Source organism: Cyrtonyx montezumae, unplaced genomic scaffold (assembly GCF_038088225.1).
Source record: "Cyrtonyx montezumae isolate F1298 unplaced genomic scaffold, pur_monq_1.0 scaffold_0, whole genome shotgun sequence".
Lineage (NCBI taxonomy): Eukaryota > Metazoa > Chordata > Aves > Galliformes > Odontophoridae > Cyrtonyx > Cyrtonyx montezumae.
Window position 1 is genome coordinate 39469975 of NW_027071824.1, and position 20882 is coordinate 39490856.

The 20882-nt window shown below is 40.3% G+C and overlaps 1 protein-coding gene across 6 annotated transcripts in view; it reads left to right on the forward strand.

Annotated features, from left to right (window-relative positions):
- Positions 1–280: 280 nt before the first annotated feature.
- Positions 281–20882, forward strand: part of REPS1 (RALBP1 associated Eps domain containing 1) — a 63258-nt gene continuing 42656 nt past the window's right edge. For 3 of the 6 annotated variants that reach the window (XM_065733112.1, XM_065733120.1, XM_065733144.1), the window contains exons 1-2: positions 284–596; positions 18241–18364. In XM_065733112.1, coding sequence (XP_065589184.1) covers positions 444–596; positions 18241–18364 — 277 coding nt within the window. In that variant the 5' untranslated portion in view covers positions 284–443. Of the gene's footprint in view, positions 597–18240; positions 18365–20882 lie in introns of all 6 variants that reach the window. The other 3 variants (XM_065733127.1, XM_065733135.1, XM_065733151.1) reach the window with 2 other exon arrangements.

The window sequence follows — 20882 nt, forward strand, 5'->3', positions numbered from 1 at the left end:
TGCTGAGTGAGGACGACGACCAGCAGAACCACTCGAAGCCAGGACGGCTCCGCGACCCACACCTCACCCACCCCACGTCGCCGCCAAGCCGGAGGGGGGCGCTACCGCCGGCCCCCCACATCCGGGTCCCGAGTCACCGCCCCCTCCCCCCGACTCCGGGGCCGCCGCTTCCGCCGCCGCTCTGCCCCGCTCCTCCCGGGCGCGCGCTCGCCAGGCGGTTGTGCGCAGGCGCGGGGGAAGGCGCGCAGGCGCGCCGCCGTGTGGGCGGCCGGGCGGGCGTTTGGCGGGGGGTGGACGGTGCGAGTTTTCGCTCGCGCGCGGCGGTTGGCTGGGGCTCGACGGGCCGGGCTGGGAGCGGGGCGGCCGCGCGCGGTCCCCTTTCCTCGTCGCCGCCGCCGCTGGATGCGGGGTGGCGGCAGTGCTGCGCGGAAGCGGGGCGTAAGATGGAGGGCCTGACGCTGAGCGAGGCGGAGCAGCGCTACTACTGCGACCTCTTCTCCTACTGCGACACCGAGAGCACCAAGAAGGTGGCGTCCAACGGCCGCGTCCTGGAGCTCTTCCGCGCCGCGCAGCTGCCCAACGACGTGGTCATGCAGGTAGCCGTGCCGGACCACGGCCCGGGCACCGCCCCGCGCCTCCTACCCACGCCGGGGAGACGGCCTCGGTGCGCGTTGCCGCTCCTCCCCGCCGCCGCGCCCGGCCCGGCCCGGCCCGCCCGCAGCCCACGCGGGGCTCGGAGCTATTGTCCCGGCCGCCCGCGGCCACCTGAGCACGGGCGCGGGGACAGAGAGCCCCGGCTGCCGAGCGAGAGCAGTGCTGCGTCCTCGCCTAGGGCACCGCTGCTGGGTGCGCGGGGCCTGCGGGCCGGGAGGGGGCTGCCGGTAACCTCTGGGCCGGGAGCTGCTGGGCTGTTGCTGAAGGGAATCTGGGATTCTGCCATTGGGTGTTAGTGAAGCTGGTCCGCTTCGTCCAAGTCTCACGGTCTTTTGGAGGGCTTGTGGCAGATGCTGTCTGTAGCTAACGCAATATTTCTGACGCTGGAAAATGCAGTGTTAAAAACGATGTATGTCCGTACTTAAAATGTGCGTACGGAGAGTTTTAGCGCTGCTTCCGTGACCAGGTGACATCTGAAAGTAGTAGGGCAGAGCTGCTGCCGTAGCAGACTCAGCTGTGATGTGTCTCTTGCGATCGCTTGAAGAAAGTATTCCCAGTGAATCATTCTCATCAACACCTGCTTGTAGCAGTTTCATGCTCTTGGAGTTCCTTGTTCCATGTTTATGTAGCGTTTTGAGCTGCCTTGAAAGTATGCTTTCAGTAGAACTGTGTCCAAAAAGCCATTTTATCCTCTCTGCACTTACATCCTTCTCTTACTATCCTCTCTACACCAGCCTGCTCTTATCTAGATGAGCAGCCCCTTCTATCAAAGCAACAGAGTTACTGTAGCCAGAAATACACTACACAAATGTCAGAGTTCAGCACCTTATGACCAGATTTCAGGAGAATGCTTACGTTTAACGAGAATTACTGATTTTTGGGGGGCCAGTAAGTGCAAGTGGGTTAGTTAAAAGGACTTTCAGATGCTTTGAATCATGTGCTCCAGCTCAGTAGGAAAAGGTGATAGTTGGCAGTGTTTTTTTTAAAGTAAAGAAGCAGGAGAGGGATGAATAAGAAAAGCTTCTTACTGGTAAAACTAGTAATCTTTTATTTGATGACTTGTTAGACAAGACTGAATGATTACAACCTGTGTGCTCAGTGTTTTGTGAATGAGCTTTCTTGAGGGCCACCCACTGCTATTTTTTGCATGTGGCTTGCACATTTCAGAAGAATCATCCCAGGAAAGTGAATGTTTTCATGTTTGTTCCATTTAAAATCTCTTTTTCCATAAAACCTACCTGTTTTATCTACACAGAGATCCAGACTAGTACTGGAGGTTGCTTTGTGTGTGCTGGGTACAAGAACTTGGAATTTTGAATGCAAGTGGCCACAGATTATGTCCTTATCTGTTGCAGAGGAGGTGAAGTATTTTCTTGCAAAGTAGAGCACATCTGAAGGAAAGATAAACTACTCAGGAATCATTCCATGGTTTCTAAATAAGCAAACTTAAGGAGCAGACCTGGCTTATCACTGTAGAGATCACAAAGAAAACCTTGCAGTTAAAACAGCAAACGAGATGTTAGATTGCGTGAGGTATGAAACTGTAAATAATACGAAGAAAGTCAAAATGCCCTTAGCAGTGTGACTCACTTCAGATGGCTTGTGCAATCATTGTGGGTCACCTGTGAAGTACCTTGTATTTAAGGACTGACTCTAGTTGCATAGCTGCTCTTGTTCTCAGTAAAATATGCCTCTTCTTGATGCCTGCACCAAGACATTGTATTTCCAAGGGAAATTGTATTTGCTGCTTAGAAGCTATGAATATCCAAATGATAGAGCTTATGAAATAGTGAAACCATATGATGGAGGTGGGATTTTCCTTTAACCACACAGTACTGTGCCCTTACCTGTTCATTTGAAGCGCCTGATGTTTGATGCAGAAAGGAACTCCAGTCAGTTTCTCAAATCTTATATAAACCTGGAATGCAGCGGTGAATGTGAAATGCAAAACAGTGCAAAATTGCTGTGTTCTTCAAATTCACAGGCACCAGGTAGTCCTGAGGAGCTGGCTGAGGTTTTGCTCTTCAGTCCTGTGGGTCTGTAAATAAACTCTGTATAATCCAGAATTGATTCTGTTGAAAATGAGCATGTGTGACTTAATTGTGTTTCTGAATCCGTAACTTGTTTTGTTTCTAAGTCTATTCTTTGGAGGTGGTTATACATGCAACCTTTCCTGCAAAGGGTTATGTCTGTGATTTTTTTTTTTTTTGTCTTAGAACATGATAAGTTAATACGTGTTCTTACAGTAACTGCTCTTAATCATTTTCCTTCCTGGCTGTACGGTTTCTCTCAGCTGCCTGTTAAAGGGGGATGAATGAACACCCAGAAGACTGAAACAATTGCAATTGGTGTATCCAAATTATATGCTCACAAGGCAACAAAGACTCGAAAGAAAAACTGCGCCTGATGCATAGCATGCACCTAAAAAGGTACAGCCTTAGCACTACAGAGGTGAGGAAACCATAGGCTGTCTTAGAGCCTTCATTACAAATGCGAGCACACCAGCATTTCCTTAACCTTCATTTCTGCTTTTTTGGTGTGCATCATTGAAATTAGCATTAAAGTAGAAGGTATGCATAAAATAATGAACAAAAGTATGTGTGTTGAGATAACAAGTCCAGCTACTTCACAGCAGTTAGTATTTGAGTACTAACAGTATGTATTTAAATTGCTCTCAGGGTGTGGTTTCCATACGACAGTTGAACTGATCTAGTGATGAGAAGCCACTGATGAAGGTGGCTCAGTCTTTCGTCAGCCATGTACTCCCACTTTCAGATTCTTCCACTTAGTGCTTGCCTGATGCTTTTGTACTGTACTGGTTCCAGAGGCTACACAAGTAGAAAATATTTTGTTGGTTTTTATCTCTGTATCAGCTATCAGTGAGGCTGAGTGAATGTCAGTGCTGGCATAAGGAAAGAGGCATGAAAACCTTTTGGTAAAAGAAAAGAAGGGAGCCACCTCCTTTTAGGTTGACCAGGTATGTCAATTATCACTTAGCATGGATATCGTGGTTGAAGTTGGGGCTGCCTCATGCTGGCACTGACATTCATTTGAACACACAATGAGCTGACTGAGAGAGCTTGTTTAGCCAAAAGCTGTGTGTTTGTTTTGGGTTTTTTTGTCAAGTTATTTTTTTTTCTGACTCAGTTACCTGTGCATTGGTATTTGTATTAGCAGGTAATGTAACACAGCACAAGTGATGCTGAGGACCTGGTGTTGACAGTGTATATGTGTTTCATGAGTTTTGCTTTGACAGAGTTCTGGCGTGATCTTGTAGACTGTTAGCATTAGGCGTGTTCCTAGAGTGTATCCTCTAGGTCACTTTAGTAGGGAAAAAATACACAGTAACCAGTTGAGAGGTGGTTCCCTAGTGTGACCTGGAGCAGTGCTGGTGCACAAAAGATTTGCTTCAGATACACTTTCCACATTTGACCTAAAATGCTAATGTAGACGTGCTGTTCAAGTCAGTTCTTGGTCCCTGTGTGCTGCCGGTGAAGTTGCTTGGAGAAGCTGTAGTCAGATGGAACAACAACAGAAGTTCATCGCTTAGGAGTGGAATTATTACAGTAGTTGTCCTGTTTGCTCAATCCGTTAAATTCTTATTTAACTGGTTTAATCACCAAATTTTATGGACTATCACTCTCAGAGTATGAATTCCATAAACTTTACAAGACAAGAATAATCAGTTGTGCATTTGAAACTCATCTGAAATTAAGGAGTCAAAGCATCTTGCTTTAAAAATACAGCAATACTACCGAACAACAAATACAAAGAACTAGCATGCATTTTCTCTAAGAGTAGTGAATTACCATCTTAAGTGTTGACAATGTGTGCCTGACTTGTGATTTTTTGCTACAAATTCTTTGAAATGACAGATCAATTGTACAGTTACTCTTGTTTTAATTACAAATGTGCCTATATTAGCCCATTTAAAACCTAAAGTAAAGCCTAGTTTTGGTCTTTGTCTTCTTAGCCAAATGAAGTTTATTTCATTTCTAAGGAGTCTGTAGGGATTAATTAATTTTATCAGTCTTGTCATTGACAAAGAAATTCCTGCTATTGCTTGTTTTCCTCAACCTATGTCACAGTTTGCTGCCTTCATATCAGGAGTGTAAGAGTGCATACCTGTGATGCATGTTCTTCACTGGAAGGTCTAGACTCTGAGTACAGAGCCCTGTTCACCAGTTATGATTTCTGGGCAGTGCAGGAAGTCAGCTAAGGTGTGGATGTATGTGGTCTTCTGTTCCCTTGTGGTGCCAATGAGAGCTGAGACATGGCATGCTTAGGTTTACCTGTGTGGTGGGGACATGCAGAAGATAAGATTAATTATGATTAATTTGCTGAATGCATCATCTTTTCCAGGCCGGAGGGCTGAGAAGTTAGAATGCCTTACGTATGGACACCCTATACCTTCCACTGGTTGAGTTTGGAGTGTATTTAAAAATTCATAGCACTTCTAGATCTCAAAAAAATGTGTGCTGTGTAAAAGAAACTTTCTTCTAATTATTTCTGCATAAACTGCAAACAGGCCCAATTTTTAAATAGCTCACTTAATTATATCCAGCATATACATTTGGTTTGCTTGTTTTATTTTAACGCTTACAGCTTTTCTATGTTTTAAAATAAAATTCGTTTAGAATTTGTAACAGCTGATTATTAAGGCTTTTAGTGCAGAAATGTGTAATTATGTTTAGTATTTTTCTTATTCATAATATTTTGTTAGCTCGAGCACCATGAAGCTGATGAGTGAGTAGCTCTTTATAATTATAATCATGTAATCTATATACATCATCCATATAACACTTGTTATGTGTTATAGGGATGTTTGTCTGTGCTTCATGCTGTGTCCTAGCTCTCATTTAGGACAAGAATTTTTAGAAATCTTCTGTAAATACAAACACTTCCTAGCTCTACAGCTGAGAATATCGTTTGTGAATTGCCCACTCTTTCCTAAAATGCTAGTGCAGAGCATTTTTCTTTCATGTCAGCTGAGCAGTAAGTTAAACTTGTTTCTTGTAAGGATGAGATATTTAAGCAGCCTGCTTTCTGTTAGTGCCAGAAATTGTGCTTAGTCTTTGTAACCTACGAACTGTGCTTTGTATTTTCTACAGAATTCTGGTACAGATGTTTTACACAAATGTTGTTACTCTCACAGAGGCTGTGCTGGCCTGCAAATTGTTTTCACGGCTAATTAGTTTGAGCAGTCTCATATCTCAGCAGCATTTACTCAGAGAATAATCATTGTTTTTTAAACCAAAAACAGGAAGCTGATGGCAAAACTTTAGTGCTGCAGATAAGCTCTATTAGACTTATATTTATTTTCAGCTCTTTTCTCACAGTAATTGTTTTTCAGCCTTTGAAGTGGACCGAAATTCATAATTCATAGTACATAATCCCTTCATAATTCCATATGCCAGCACAGCACTCAGAAAATTTCAAGTATCACAGCTTAGCTTTGTTTGGAAACAGTTGTGTTTTGTTTTTTTTTTCATGTGCCATCAGAGGATAGTAGGGGATGAATAATACCCATTCTGACATGGCAGAATCTCTTCAGAAATATTGGGAACTTTGTGAGATATGCAGCTCGCATTAGAAACAAGTTACAGACTTGTGCAGTGGGCTTGGGCTTTCTCCTGTAAAGGTAATTCTTTTGTATTGAACTGTTGACTTCTTCCTTCTTCCCTAGAAAAGCTGCAAACGTGCCTTCATCTTAGTCTAATCTTCAATAAGTATTAATTCACATGCTGGGGGGGGGATGGAACTAGATGATCTTAAAGGTCCCTTCCAACCCAAACTGTTCTGTAATACTATGAAAATTGTAGGACTTCACTAGCAGTTTCCATGACTTTTCAATTCTGTTTGCTAGTTTTTAAAATATTAGCTCTTGCAGACCAGTTTCCCATGAGTTAGGTCATAAATATTTGCCCTTTAAATTAGACCTTCTTAAGGATTTCTAGACATGAACAGAATTCAACTCTTTGCCTAAATGGGTTCAAAGGATATAAGCAATAAATTAACTGTCAGACTTCTTTGCTCAAGTTTGTGTAATGATTATTGCAGGAAGATACGTTTCCCACTTGCTCTTTTTCCTTTGCTGTTTCTCTAGATGGAATATTAAGCCAGCAGTGCTTAGTCAAGCACTAATTTACAAAATCAGTACTCAGTGTTTGTGGATGTGTGTGTTTCTCTCACTGAGGTTGTTGTCTAAATAGACCATCCCCTGCACTTGCTATGGAAGAAGTATATTAAAACTGTTTGTATATGAACTGCCTGTTTTTGTAACCTTTTGTTTCCTTCCTTGAGAAGGAAAGCAGTGTAAAGCCAAGTAACTGGTGAGGGCTGTCTGGTCAGCTTAATGCTGAGAACACGTAGATAGGAGAGCAATATTAAATAATAGTTACAGGAGCTTGTGAACTTATCTGGAAGTGCTCGGGGATAACGCAGTATCACAGAACTGTAGGGGTTGGAAGGGACCTCTAGAGATCATCGAGTCCAACCCCCTGCCAAAGCAGCTCCCTAGCCCAGGTTGCACAGGTAGGCAAGGTGTATCTGACCAGTCCTTTTTGTCTATGTTTCAGTGTGACCCCAAATTCTGGGATCAGGGAATGCCGTGTATTTTATTGTACACTAGTAAAAAGCCAATAGCTTGTGTTAATTCTTTGAAGATTTTCTGTCTTTCATTCTGGTGTAGTGAACAAATTTTACTTTTGATGACAGTACTGAAATCTAAAAAGTAAGAAAATAAATTAGCAAGGAATATTAATCAATTGTATAAAAGGTCTGAAAGGAGTAAAAATACGCACGCTGCTCTGTTCAGCATTTAGCAATGAAGAAATTTGCAGGAAGAATCCTCTGTAGCATGGCAGAAACATCCAGAGTTTGGACCTCCCATGAAGAAACTTGCACGAGTTATTGTTATAGTAATAATTTGAAATGCTAAATATATTGTTGCTTTAAAATACCTCTTCAGTACATAACAGAAGTTAGATAACTGAAGTTAGATGCCTTCTCAGTGATTATATGGCTACTTTGGCTGATACCATTTGTTCTGGAAAATACAGTCACTTGAGTATGATGGAATGATCCTGGGAGTCTGAAATTGTCATGGGCTGAATCGGTTATTGAGAGTTGGTGCTGAAATATGTTTCTTCCTCCTATTGCTTGAATTGTTCACAGCACCATCATGGAGAGGAGACATGCTTGTTTTGAAGGGAATTCTTAGTAACCTGATTTATTCACCTATCTTTCTGATCTAGAGAGGTTTTATTTGGACAGATGTACTTTGTGGAGCTGCACCTACTCTTGAAGTGACATCCTGTTCAGTTGCCTTATTTCTACCTCTTCTGCACCTCTAAAATGCAAGGCATAGAACTTTTTTGAGACTTCAGCCTTGCAAGAAGTTTAGAGGCAAATGAACAAATCATTGCTGCCAACCACGTGCTTCCTTGTAGATGCTTAAGTGTTCATTGGCTGAAGAGTAGGGGGGTTCTGTTTAATGAGGGAGCAGATAACTGAGTCACTTTTTGCAGGCTTACTGAGCAGACTAATCATACTATGTGATCAGATACATGAGAACCACCTAATGCTCAGGAATGGGGAATTGTGCAATTGAGAGCTGAGGAAGGAGGAGTAACTTAACAATGGTGTGACTGAGCGAAGAGCTATTTAGGTTTAGCTGTGATGTAAAATTGCACAGGTAAGAGGAGACAGGTATGTCATACGTCCCCTTTTAAAAGAACCTCTCTAGGTCTCCAGACTGTCTTTCACTGCTTCAAAATTTATTCCTCCCCAGTTCTTGCTGCTTAATTACTATTACCTTTCATATAAGCACCTACTCTACCAGAAAAAAAACAAAAGCAAAAAAAAAAAAAAACAGCAGTAGCAAGCAGAGAGCAACTTTACCTTGAGTTATTCTTGCTAGGATTTTGTATAGTTTAGTGATGAGGACAATAGTTGCTTTGTGAATGTTCATCTGCCTATCTGGATTTTCCTTTGTTGTTGCTATTAAGTATGTCAGAAAGGATATGCTGCTTCTTGTCCCATTTTTGAAAATATTTGACAATAATTTTTGCTTAAGAGTTAGGGTCTGGTGGGAAAAGTCTATGGCTCTAGGTCAGTAATTGCTGAAGAAAGGGCCTCTCCATATCACCATCATAATCTTGTGGGCAGTTCAAATACATGCAGAATATATCCCCCTTACCTTTATGACAAGTGTATGCCTTATGTACATCTGTGTATGTGTAGATCGTGATTGGCAGCCTTTACAGTGAACAATCAAAGCAAGAAGGGAACTTTGGAGGTTTGTATGAGAGGGTAATAGTGAGATTCTTGTGTATGACTACTACAGCTTTTACAGAAGCTGTTAGCAGGACCAGAAGGTTTGACTGGAAACGGAAAAATTGAAGCTAATGCATTAGGAAGGGTCATCCATGAATGAATCTTAACACACCATTGACACATGTGCTGCCAGGAGCAGCAGGAGTTGTTGCATGCTACTTCTGGAATGGGTTGAGGTCAAGAATGTCTCTTGAATATACTTTTTTGTTTGGAAAACTGCTCTGTGCTTCTTTCTTTCTGAACCCGGAGGTCAGATGTGTCGGACCATAATGGTTTGGGTATGTAGATTTGCACGGTTAGTTCAATTTATAGGATGTACTCCCTGCAGACTTGCAAAGTTCTACTACCTTACTGATATGTTGTCTCAAGTGAAGCTCTTCCTGCTTTAGAGGCCCTTTTATCTAACTGTGTGGATTACTCTTTAAAATGGATTTAGGTTCATTGCAGGTGTTTTTTGTTAATAGGAGAGCACCTACTAGATGACATAGTTAATAGTTTCTGGCGTGGTGCAGTCACCTCTCTAGCCTGGCCTTTGAATTCTTGTAGCTAGAGTTTATGTTTCTAGTGGGGCTTGGAAATCACTTAGTTCTATGTATGTTAAAATATGTTTTTGTTTCTCAACCTGAATAGATACCAGTGTGTACTGGGTTTACATGGTGAGATTTTGGGAGTAGGTGAGTTGAGGGAGTGCCATAGGAATGGCATCTCTGAGCAGAGATCAACCACAACTGCTTGGGGCCAGCTACAGAAGGGACTCATTGCTGGCTAGAGTAGAGCTGTGAATAGTGCTGCTTGTGCCTCAGGGGGAGCAGGTTTAAGGAAGGGAAAAACTTCTGGGCAGCAGCAGCTGGGAGATGAGTGAGAAAATGTGAGGAGGGCAGCCCTGAAGTCCCCAAGATCAGCACAGGAGGGCAGGAGGTATCCCAGGTGTGGAGCAGAAGTACCCTGCAGCCCAGGAGAGGCCCATGGAGGAGCAGGCTGTCCCTGTGCAGCCCAGAGATGCTGCATGGAGCAGATGAAGCAGCCCTCTGTGGAGCAGAAGTTCTAGGGAAGCTGCTGTCCATGAGGGACACTCCTGAAGAATGGGCCCTGTGGTATGGAGCTGTGTTGGAGCAGTGCTTGAAGAGCTGCAGCATGTGGGGAAACGCAGCTGGGCTCAGTTTGAGATGTCATCACATGGGAGGGACCCCATGTACTTCAAGGGAGAGATCATGAAGAAGAAATGAAGCATTATGGACTGACTTCCCCATTCCTTTTTCCCTTCCACTGTTCGAGATGAAGAAATATAAGAGGGTGTGTGGGGAGTAAGGTGTTAAGTTTTAGTTCTTGCTGTCCTTGTCTGTTATCAATAGACAATGAATTAGGTTAGTCTCCCTTACCCTGAGTCTGTTTGTACCCCTGATGGTAATTGGTGAGTGATCTCCCTGTCCTTCCCTCAACCTGTGGACTTTTTTTTTTAATCATATTTTTTTCTCCTGTTCTTTTGGAGAGTGTAAGTATGAGAAATGTTGTGACACTGAGCTATCATACAGTGATGGTGTGTTATATATAAAAAATTAGATTGTATAATATTATATATAACATCTGTGAAAAATATTTCTTTTGAAGTGGAAGATCTAAAATACCACTGCTCAAAAAGTAGGTGGAAATATTATTAATTCATTTTTTATTGTAGTATTCAGTGCATTCACTTATTAAAAGAATCATTTATTTTGTGTATGTGTTATAGCAGCATTTCATGTTTTTGCTGCTTTTCTATTAGTAGAATGGAAAGACCAACTCCAAATCTGCCAACCCTTACTGTGGGCTGACTGAGGGAATGGACATCCCTGTAAAACAAATTCCAAAATACCAGAGCAGAGTCAATTATTTTAGAGTTAAAAATACTGGGTCATTTTTTGAACACCTAATTAACTTATTTTTGAAGCAACTAATTCTGAAGTGTCTGATTTGTGTGCATGTTTGAACCTGAAATGATCTGTGTAATAGGGAAGCTTAACTCTTGAGTATGTGTAGAGAATTGGTACTTTGAACTATCAACTAGGATAGGTTGTTCTTTTTTCTGATGATATTTTATCAGTCTGCTTGCACTGTGCATACACAGTATGTGAAGACCAAGGGTAGGTAAGTATATGCTCTGTGTATGCAGGTGGTGGGAGACTTTAAAGTTCATTGCCAGAGTATGTGTCCTCTTGTAAGTACTTCAGTGCTGTTGATTTTATTTCTTTAAAGGATTGTGTTCTGAAGCCAGATTTGTGGCTTTGATTGAGATCAGTCTTTGTGGAATAGCTAGTAAGACTTAAAATAAATAAATAAATCTCATCAGTGACCCATATATATATCTTGTGTTTCCAAATTCTTAGTACCAACTAGTTCAATATGTTTACTACTATATATCTGAAGTACCTAGTAGGGTAAACTATGTATTAGATCTAGGTAATATTAGCCTTGCTGTTCAGCATGTGAATGTTTTCTACTTCACACTTAACTGGATTAGATGTAGCTGCTCTCTATTCTTCATAAATGCATTTTGCAAATAAATTTGGGATAGGTTTAAGACTCTTAAAATATTTGTTGGATGCTGCTAGTCATGGTGAAACAGAGAATCCTGAGCAATACTTGGGCTATTCTTTTTAGTGGCAGTTTGTTTGTCCTGTCTCCATTTTTATTTTTTTTTCCTGAGTGCCTCCACGTGACGAGGTTTGTGGAGCCCTGCAGGGAACTAGGTCAGAGACTTGTCTTGGTTAAAAATAACCCATCAAAAGAAGGATCTTTGTCAGTTCTGTCTTGTTGCTGCTGTACAGTGCCATAAACAACTGTTGCATCTCAGAAGCTACCTGTCTAGGGAGATTATTCTGCAGAAGGCAGCAAAATTCTTGATTAATAACTGATAAATATTGCTTTGTCTAGCCAGTGGTAGGTGAGAGTAGTTACAGAACTGTCAGCCTGGAGGACAGTGGTCTGCAGTTAGTGAAATAGATCCACTTCAGTGCAGTGTCAGGAATTGATCTACCAACAGATGGCTGCTCAACAATGAGATTGAAGGTAATGAATTGTGAGGAGAGATATATTCAGTTTAGAAAAAAAATAGGAGGGAGATTTTCATAGATTTTCTATATATAGTGATGCTAATCTTTTTCTGCTAAAATATACATTCCTGAGAAATGTTTTTTTTTCAACTGCCTTTATACTAAATTACATTACACTGTTATGATTAATTTTTGTTGTAGCTGACATGAGTGGATTACATGGCTTCAGAAGAGCTCCTTTGTATGACAGCATGTTTTAGTACCCAGCATTAATCTGTTGTGCAGTAAACTTAATTTAGACACCATATGTCATTTTCTGCTTAACATTTATCTGCAAAGAGCAGATGTTTAGGATTCTTATCAATGAATGACTACATACGGGATACAGAACTAACATTATTGACATACTGTTTGTCATTTTACACTATGAATGAAAATTAATCTCTAATCGTAGTTAAATTTTATTAACTGAAAAAAGAATACAGGTTATTCTTTCTAGTTTTTCTCAGCTTTTTCATCTGAAATAGACCCTTAGTTTCTTTTCCAGCATATTGCTTGTTTTTCATTAAGACCTTATGGTCAATATGCTCACCAAAAATGGAAAGTTGTGTACTAAGTACTAAAGCAAAAGTGCATTCGTGTCGTTTCTTTTAACTTTAGTTTTCAGATTTATGTGAAAACTTGTTTTGCAGATCTAGTGCATGGCTCGTATGATATAATTCCTGATCCTTGCTTCATTTAAACGTAGGAGAAAACTTTCTTACTGCAAGGGTGACTGAACAAGGGAAGAGGTTGCTTAGAGAGGCTGTAGAGTCTCCTTGAGTATCCTTGGATATACTCAGAACCCAACTGAACATGGCCCTAAGCAAAATACTGCAGCTTTGAGCCACGTCTGGGTGATCTCCAGAGACTCTCCCCAAACTCAGCTATTCTGTGGTTCTCTAAGCACAAAGGCAAGGTTTCTTTGTGCTTATGAATTAAAAAGATAATAATACCAAAAATTGGAGTACTAGAATACATCAAATTAAGAATCTGTTCATAAAATTGAGAACAAAATGTGTATTTGGGAGCTGAGTCCTGCTTCTTTCTTAATATCAGTATATTATTTATGTATATAAATATGAAGTTATTATTTATGTATGTGTATCTTTTTAGTGGATAGCATACTTAACATCCCAGTTTAGTTGATGTGATACAGAAGGCTAGCAGTGAGCTTGTTTACTCCCTCCTCACATCCACTCCTCCATCCACTGTGTGTCTTGTCACCACCAATCTTGAAAAATTGCCTCAGTCTTGCTCATTGCAGCTTTGTTTTGTGGAGTGGTTAGTACTTTAGTAACTCTCTTCAAGTACTTGAAAGATTTTTTTAAAATCTTTACTGCGTAGGTGGCATATATCTTACTTCCTTGCTTTATTCCTTACCATTGAAGAAGTTATAAATGGTTGTACTTCTATATAAATAATGCTTACAGATTGTGAGCTTAATTTGCCTTGCAAAAGAGCCTAGGGGCAAGGGACTGTGATAATCTTGGAGACTTTTCCAGAAAGCTTGTCTGAGTTGTGAAAAGTACATCTTAACACTTTCGATAGAGACGTGATTTGTTCTGCTTCACTTGAAAATTTAAAAGGTTCTTAGTCTTTTTGGTTCTCTTTGGTTAACAAACATCTCCAAGTCCAAGGACCTCTTGTATTATATCTATAAAAGTTCTAGAAGAAATGTGCTTGAAAAGTTTTGTCCACATACCGTTTCCTATGTGTGTCTGATCTGTGGCAACTCCTAATGTCACTGATGTTGGTGTTATTTCTTTGCAGTATGCAAAAGGGCTGTGTGTGTGATTTCATAATTGAGAAGAAAGCAAACTGATTTTCACGTCAGCAGTTCCAAGTAGTTTTGGAGCTTCAAAAAGTTGTTGCCGCTAATTTGCTTAATTGCAACAGAGTCACGTCAGGATCCTCACATCTGAGAAGATGAAAACAATCATAGACCATTTTGTCTTGAGGATGACTCTGCATTGCTTGGAGAGTTTTAGGAAATTTCTTATCTTCTGTAGTTCTTAGAAGATGAAATTCCTAAACATAAAACAAATCTCAGAAGCGATCATTTGATTTGATTTGATTTTTTTCCTGTCAGTATAGCTTACTGCCTGTTGAGTATTTAAATCCTCCTGTGTGGAGATTATAGGTAGTTCTGGGTATATATTATAGTACATTAGAACATTATAGTATGTTCTGGGTTTGTTCAAGCATATTGTCACCAGGCTTGGGGATCTTCAGTAGATCTTTGCATTTAATGATTTTACTCGGTCACATGTCGGGAAGGGAGATCTCCTTTGGTTATCTGTGGGTGGCTTTGACAGCTCCTTGTTAGCAACATGAAGGCCTTCTATTTTTCTGTATCCTTAGCATTTTTCAGTTTTCATGATACTCCTACACTTTTCTCCTTTGAATCCATGCATGTCTTTCCTCTCTAATACTGCCATTGTAGTTTAATTATTAATCCAGTGTTCAGCTGAAGTGTTTTTCTTCAACCTGGCTATGCTGACCAGCTCCAAAGACAACTATTTCTAGTCCAGCACTGACTCTGAACTGCCAAATAATTGCATAGGCTCCAAATATCTGTGTCACTGCTGCATTTCATAAAAAGCTTTTCCAGATTCTGCTGAGTTGTTCATCTGTTAATGCTAGATCACTGGGTCAACAAGCTTTTTTTAAGTATAGGCAAGTACACGGTAATCATCAGTCTTCCAAAATATGCTTAAGGGAAAAAAAAAAGAAAAACATTAATAATTTATTATTGCACTGGTTTTGTTTGTGCTATTTGTCTCTTATCAAATCTCTGCTGTTTTAATTCAGCCAGTTATTTAAACATAGTGTTTTTTCAGCCCTTGTTGAAGTATGAGCAATTTCCATAGTTCATGCCTCAAAGTTTTTATTCTTTGAGTTCTGACCTGCCATTTTGCTGTAATTTGTTTCCATATGGAACTTCTGTTAGCCTAATATATTGTACACTAATATATTGCATTGAAATATGAACTACTTTCTTTTAATATATAAATCTTACAAAAAATCTGTTGACACAGATAACACCGATGCTGTAGGACAGTGCGTGAAGCGGTCATATCCAAATTAACTAATGCTACTGACTTCTGTCCAGAGGGATTTATAAGCTCTGTGCACAGCAATAGGCCTCCTGCTCCTCCTGGAACTGCTTTGGAACTGAGTCTTTTTCAGCTTTCCAGTCCTTTCTGTGACAGGTTTCACAACTACTTATTTTCATGAGGTCCTAGAATCCTGGTGCGTGGTAAGGAAGAAGAAACTTTTTGTTGTGCCTTTCGTAACTACGCTTTAGTTAATAAACCTGTGTTTTATTGCACGGTGATTGAAATCTTTCCTGTTTCAGCAGTGGTGCAGCACATACTCCTCATGGACCTCGTGGTTCATTTTCTGCTATGTGAAAATGTTCACTGTTTCTCAGTTGCAACTTGCCAACAAAAAGTAACTGTGAGCTTGTCTGTCCTTCAGAACTGTTTCCTCTGGGAGCAGAGAATTCTTTCAGGACAACTTCATTTAAGCCTAATAAGTGTTCATTACAGTAGCTAGGAAACTGAGAAGGTCTATCAAGAGGCTAGACTTGCTAAACTGGAAACATGACTGTGCTGAGATGTGAAGGATGAGGGGGGAGGTGGTTGGTTCCACTTGATGTAGGTGAAGCTGAGATTCTCAGTGCCTTTTCTGAATTGTCATTAGTCAACTTCTTAAACCTGGAAGTAGGTTTAAAAGAAGAGAGGAACTAGTAGTAGTGTAAGAAGATGTATCGTAGGGGTTGGAAGGGACCTTTGGAGATCATCTAGTCCAACCCCTCTGCTAAAGCAGGTTCCCTAGGTTAGGTTGCATATCAAGTTAGTAGGACTAGATGCCTCTGAAGATACTGTGAGAGAACTGAATGTTGTTGCAAGCCTGCTTTCTTATCTTTGAACTGTTGTGAGGACTAGGGGACCTCGGAGACTGGAAAAAGATGTGTTGCAGCCATCTTCAGGAAGAGCAAGGGTGCAGGGATCTTCTTGCTGATCAGCTATGCACTGGTCCTTGGGAAAATTATGAAACAAGTCCACTTAGAAGCTGTTTCTTGGCACAGGAAGGCAAAAGTAGTGGCTGGGATTGGAAAGTGTGATTTCACCGAGAATACTTGTCAAGCAGATGACCTGCTGTGATGGAAAGACTATAAAACTGGGTAAGGGGAGAAGAGCGGTAATGTCATTTACCTTGACTTCAGTAAGGCTTTTATGATGGTGTCCAGCAGGATCATTGTATCTTATTTGAATCGTTATGGTCTAGATGTGGCTGCTCTATGTGTTGAAAGAGTCTGGATTGTTGAACTCAGTCGGATTTGGGATGTGTCATTTTTAATATCTTGCCAGTGCCTATCGGAAGCAGGAACGCACCTGTATCAAATTTGAGGTTGGGGGGAACAGTCAGAATGTTTGAATACATGGCTGCCATTTGGAGGGATCAACATTTGTATAATTTCATAACGTAAGATATAGGATCACCTTTGTATTACATCGTGCACAAGGAAGAAAGTGGAATAGGAAAACATCACTTTTGTGCTGTATTTCTTAAATAGAGTATATGGTGTCATTATTTGAAGAATCTAAAGTTCTGCTTTCTCTGTCAGTTCTGGTGTGCATATGTATATGTGTGAAATGACAGAATCATTTGAGTTGGAAGAGGACCTTCAAAGGTTGATTAAGTCTGACTCCCCCACAGTGAACAGGGATGTCTTCAGCTAGACGAGGATTCTCAGAAACCTGTCCAGCCTGACCCTGAGTATCACCAAGGGAATCAGGTCTCCCTAGAGCCTTCTCTTCTCCAGGCTAAACAGCCTCAGCTATCTCAGCCTGTCCTCAAAGAAATGTTTCACCCCTTGGATCATTTGTATGGCCATCCTCTGGATGCACTCCCAGTAGGTCTGTGTCTCTCCTGTACTGAGAACTCCACATCTGAATACAGTACCTCTGATGAAGTCTCTTCAGTGCAGAATAGAGGGGCAGGATTACCTTCCTTAATCTGCTGGCCACACTTCCTTTGATGCAGCCCAGGTTGTGGTTGGAATTCTGGGCTGCAAGGGCACGTTGCTGGCTCACATACATACCTGCCATCCACCAGTCCCTTTAAGTCCTTTTCTGCAGGGCTGTGCTCAGTCCTTTTGTGTAGCAGTTTATTGGGACAGTGGGGGTTGCCATGACCCAGGTGCAAAACCTTGCCCTTGTTTTTTTTTATTTTTTTTAACCTCGTGAAGTTTTCGTGGACCCACAGCTGAAGCCTGTCTTGGTCTCTCTGCATGGCAAATACTGTGAATTGTGGTAAATACTTTGTGTTCTGAATAAATGCTTTGTAGATAAATGTTGCAAGTCAGGAGTTGAGCAATAGTGAATATGTCAGAATAGGCTGAAAGGTAGTATTTGAAGTTTTCTAGAATGTTCACTTTTTATAAATTCCAACATAATCATGGAAATTTTCAGGCAGAAATAAGGACCGTTTCTCTAATATGATCAGTGACGCACTGTTCAGTTTTGTATGATAATTTCTTGAAAATCTTCGTTTAGTTTCTGAATTGCATCTAACAATCAGCATAATTCTCAAAATGCTGGATGTTCTTAAAAGTAGATTTTCTTCTGCAACAGTTAGTTAAGAAACAAAGACAGTATAGCTGCTAACAGAGTAGTTAGTAGTGAAGTAAGATTCTTACAGGCTTTCTAGTTGTGTGGGGTTGTTTTTTTTTTTTGTTTGTTTGTTTTTAAGACCCTGGCAGCTAGGGCGTTCTATTCTTTCACATCAACTGTGAAAAACTTCTACAAAGAGGTGAAAGAAAAGGTGGATAACTGGGGAAACTTAAGTTTTAGACTTGTCTGTGTGTGGAATACTGATAACAAAAATCATAAAACCATGACAAGTTGCTACTTTTGCTGGCTGTGAAGAATATAATATTCTCTGAGTCTTGCCATCTTAACCTGCTGTATGGAGCCTGCTCTGGCAGGGGGTTTGGACTTGATGATCTCTAGAGGTTCCTTCCAACCCTTACGATTCTATGATTATTGTATAGGATTCCATGGTATGATCATTTAGTGCAAGATGTGCTGCTTTTGAATGTGTGGAATTGCCTCTGAGAGCAACTTGCATTTTTAAGTTTCCTCATAGAATTAACTGTGTTTCGTTGCAGATTATGGAGCTCTGTGGTGCAACAAGACTTGGCTATTTTGGAAGAAGTCAATTTTATATTGCTTTGAAACTCGTTGCTGTGGCCCAGTCAGGTCTCCCTCTAAGAGTGGAAAGCTTAAATACAGGTAAAACAAAGGAGGGAGAGTGGGTTGGAATTGAGTTGTACTTTGCTTACAGATTCTGGGAGAGTAATCTTGAAAATTAATGTTTGTCTTTTTGTACGTGTTGGAGAGACCGAGGCAGTTTATTCTTATGCAGTAAATGTAAGATGAGGTACCTTACCTCCTGTTTGGTGAGGTAAGTACTGTTATCATGGGCCAAGTGGAGAAATGCTAGTGACTATTGTGTTAAGTACAGGTTAATTCTGTAGACTACTGTGTGATGACTTGTGTGCTGTGCCCTCTGAATAAAGTATTAGAATCATAGAATTGCTCAGGTTGGAAAAGACTTTCAAGATCATCGAGTTCAACCACAACCTAACCATTGTATTCTAACTCTAACAACCCACTGCTACATCATGTCCCCAAGCACCACGTCCAGATGGTTTTTAAACACATTCAGGGATGGTGAATCAACCACCTTCCTAGGGAGCCTATTCCAGTGCTTATTCATTGGTGCAATGAGAATTTGAAGAAATGTAACATTTGCATGCTTTTGTACATGCTGAGCTTTTGGAACCTTGATAGTAACAAATGCAAACTTTACTTTTCCAAAGTTGCATTCCTTTGCAATTGCTCTGAATTTTCTTCCTTCTGTAACCAAAATGTCAAGATTAATAGCCTAAGGTTTTTTAATTAAAAAATCTGACCTGTAAAAAGTTCTTTTATCAAACAGCAGCTGTTGTTTTCTCAAGGGTCAGGTGTGATGTAGAAAATAAGAATAGAAGAGACTCATTTTAGGATGAGTGTTCAGAGCAGCACAAAGTACCTTGAGGTTCTGCTGTAGCTTTTGGAGTGACGTAAGCTGATCCATGTCCATGTTGCTTTGTGAAATGAAGAGTTTCAAGAAGATGATGTACTGAGCCACTGCAGACTTTTGCAGCAAGTACACATTTCTCAGCTTTTAGTCTTCTAATGCAGCTTTGAACTAGGGTGAATTCTTTAGTAGATTTTGTCTGCAGAATTCATGTTGTGGTAGAGTTTGTGTATGTTGATAATATTAAAAGCTCCTAAGCTTTCTTTTATTCTGAAGAATATAGATTAAGTGAATTAGGTAAGGAGAATACAGTAAAAACAATATAATAGCTTTGTCAAATACTTCACTCCTATAATGGAATAAGGAATAATCATGTAAACTTTAAAGTTACGTTTACTATAGACTTCTAGAAACAATTTATACTATTTTCATGGGGTTTTTTTTTTTGTAGCTTTTTGGAAAAGCGCATGGTTTTAGTCAACACTTTGCTAGAATTGAAGTTCCTTTCTGCTCATAAACCACTGTGTTTATAAACTGTTTCACTGGTTCTGAGTGTTCCAGAGATCTACAACTTCAGCCAACTGTAGCAGAATGTCCTGGAATCAGCAAATTGAAAAAAGGACCTTCAATTCCTAATATCTGATAAAACTGAGTCTTGATAAATAATGATGGGATTTTTCCTCAAATGCCCATTGAAGAAGGCAAATACTATAATCTCTGTATGTTAGTTATTTCAGTGCTATTGTGTGCTTGATTTTAATGTGAGTTATCTTAACTCGGTTTTCTAATACAAAAAAAGCAGTTATATCAGAAGAAATTTGAAGGAAAGAATTGAAATGAAAGTACAGAATTATTCCAAAATATGAGAATTGGAATTTGTGTGATGGTGTTCGTTTCCTGGATTTATTGCAGGGCTAGGAATACTTGTAATGGTTTCTAGACTTCTAGGAGTAATTTTCTGTAACTTGTTGTATTTAGTAGGTTTGGAACAAGTATAATCGACAGAACATTTATTTTTACCCGAGCTGTTTTTAGCTTTGGTTGTCTGTTGCCTTGGTTGCAGTGGTTCCAGTCTTCTGTATAAAGTCCCTACTCCTAGAGTAGTTCAAGTAATGTTGCAGCAGCTATTAAATAGCTAAAATACATCCAAATGTAAGACTCAAGGTGATTCTGAACTTGGGTTATCTTCCTTTGAGAATTAAGTTTAGCAGCCTGGTCAGCAGGGTTCTATCCACAGTCCATCCGCAGGAAGGCTTAAAGAGGAATTGTTAGAGCCATCCTTTATGATCTTTTTCTCTTCAAAGTGAAACATTTAAAGTTAGTTAAATATTTTACTTCAGGATGTCTACTTTTTATCTCTATATACTATGCATATTTTTTCATTCAGTGATTGTCTTGTATATTTTTCATTATTCTACATTTTCTCTCCCCTTCCCTTCCCTTTTTGGTCTTTGATTCCCTGTGTTCCTCTTCAGCAGGCAGGAGGCTGCCTTTATGTGAATTGCTGAGTGCAGACTACAGTCAAATTTGGGGTTCTAAGTTCATTCAACATAATTACTATCCAGTTGATTTTCAATTAACCAAGTGCTTTTATGATTACACAGATGTAGTGTACTAAAAATACTGGCTTTAATTATTATACTACAAGCTTCTAAGTCTGGCTGGGTTTTTTTTTCCTTTTTTTTTTTTCTATGCCAGCAAATTTTCCTTCTAGTAAGCTAAAAATTG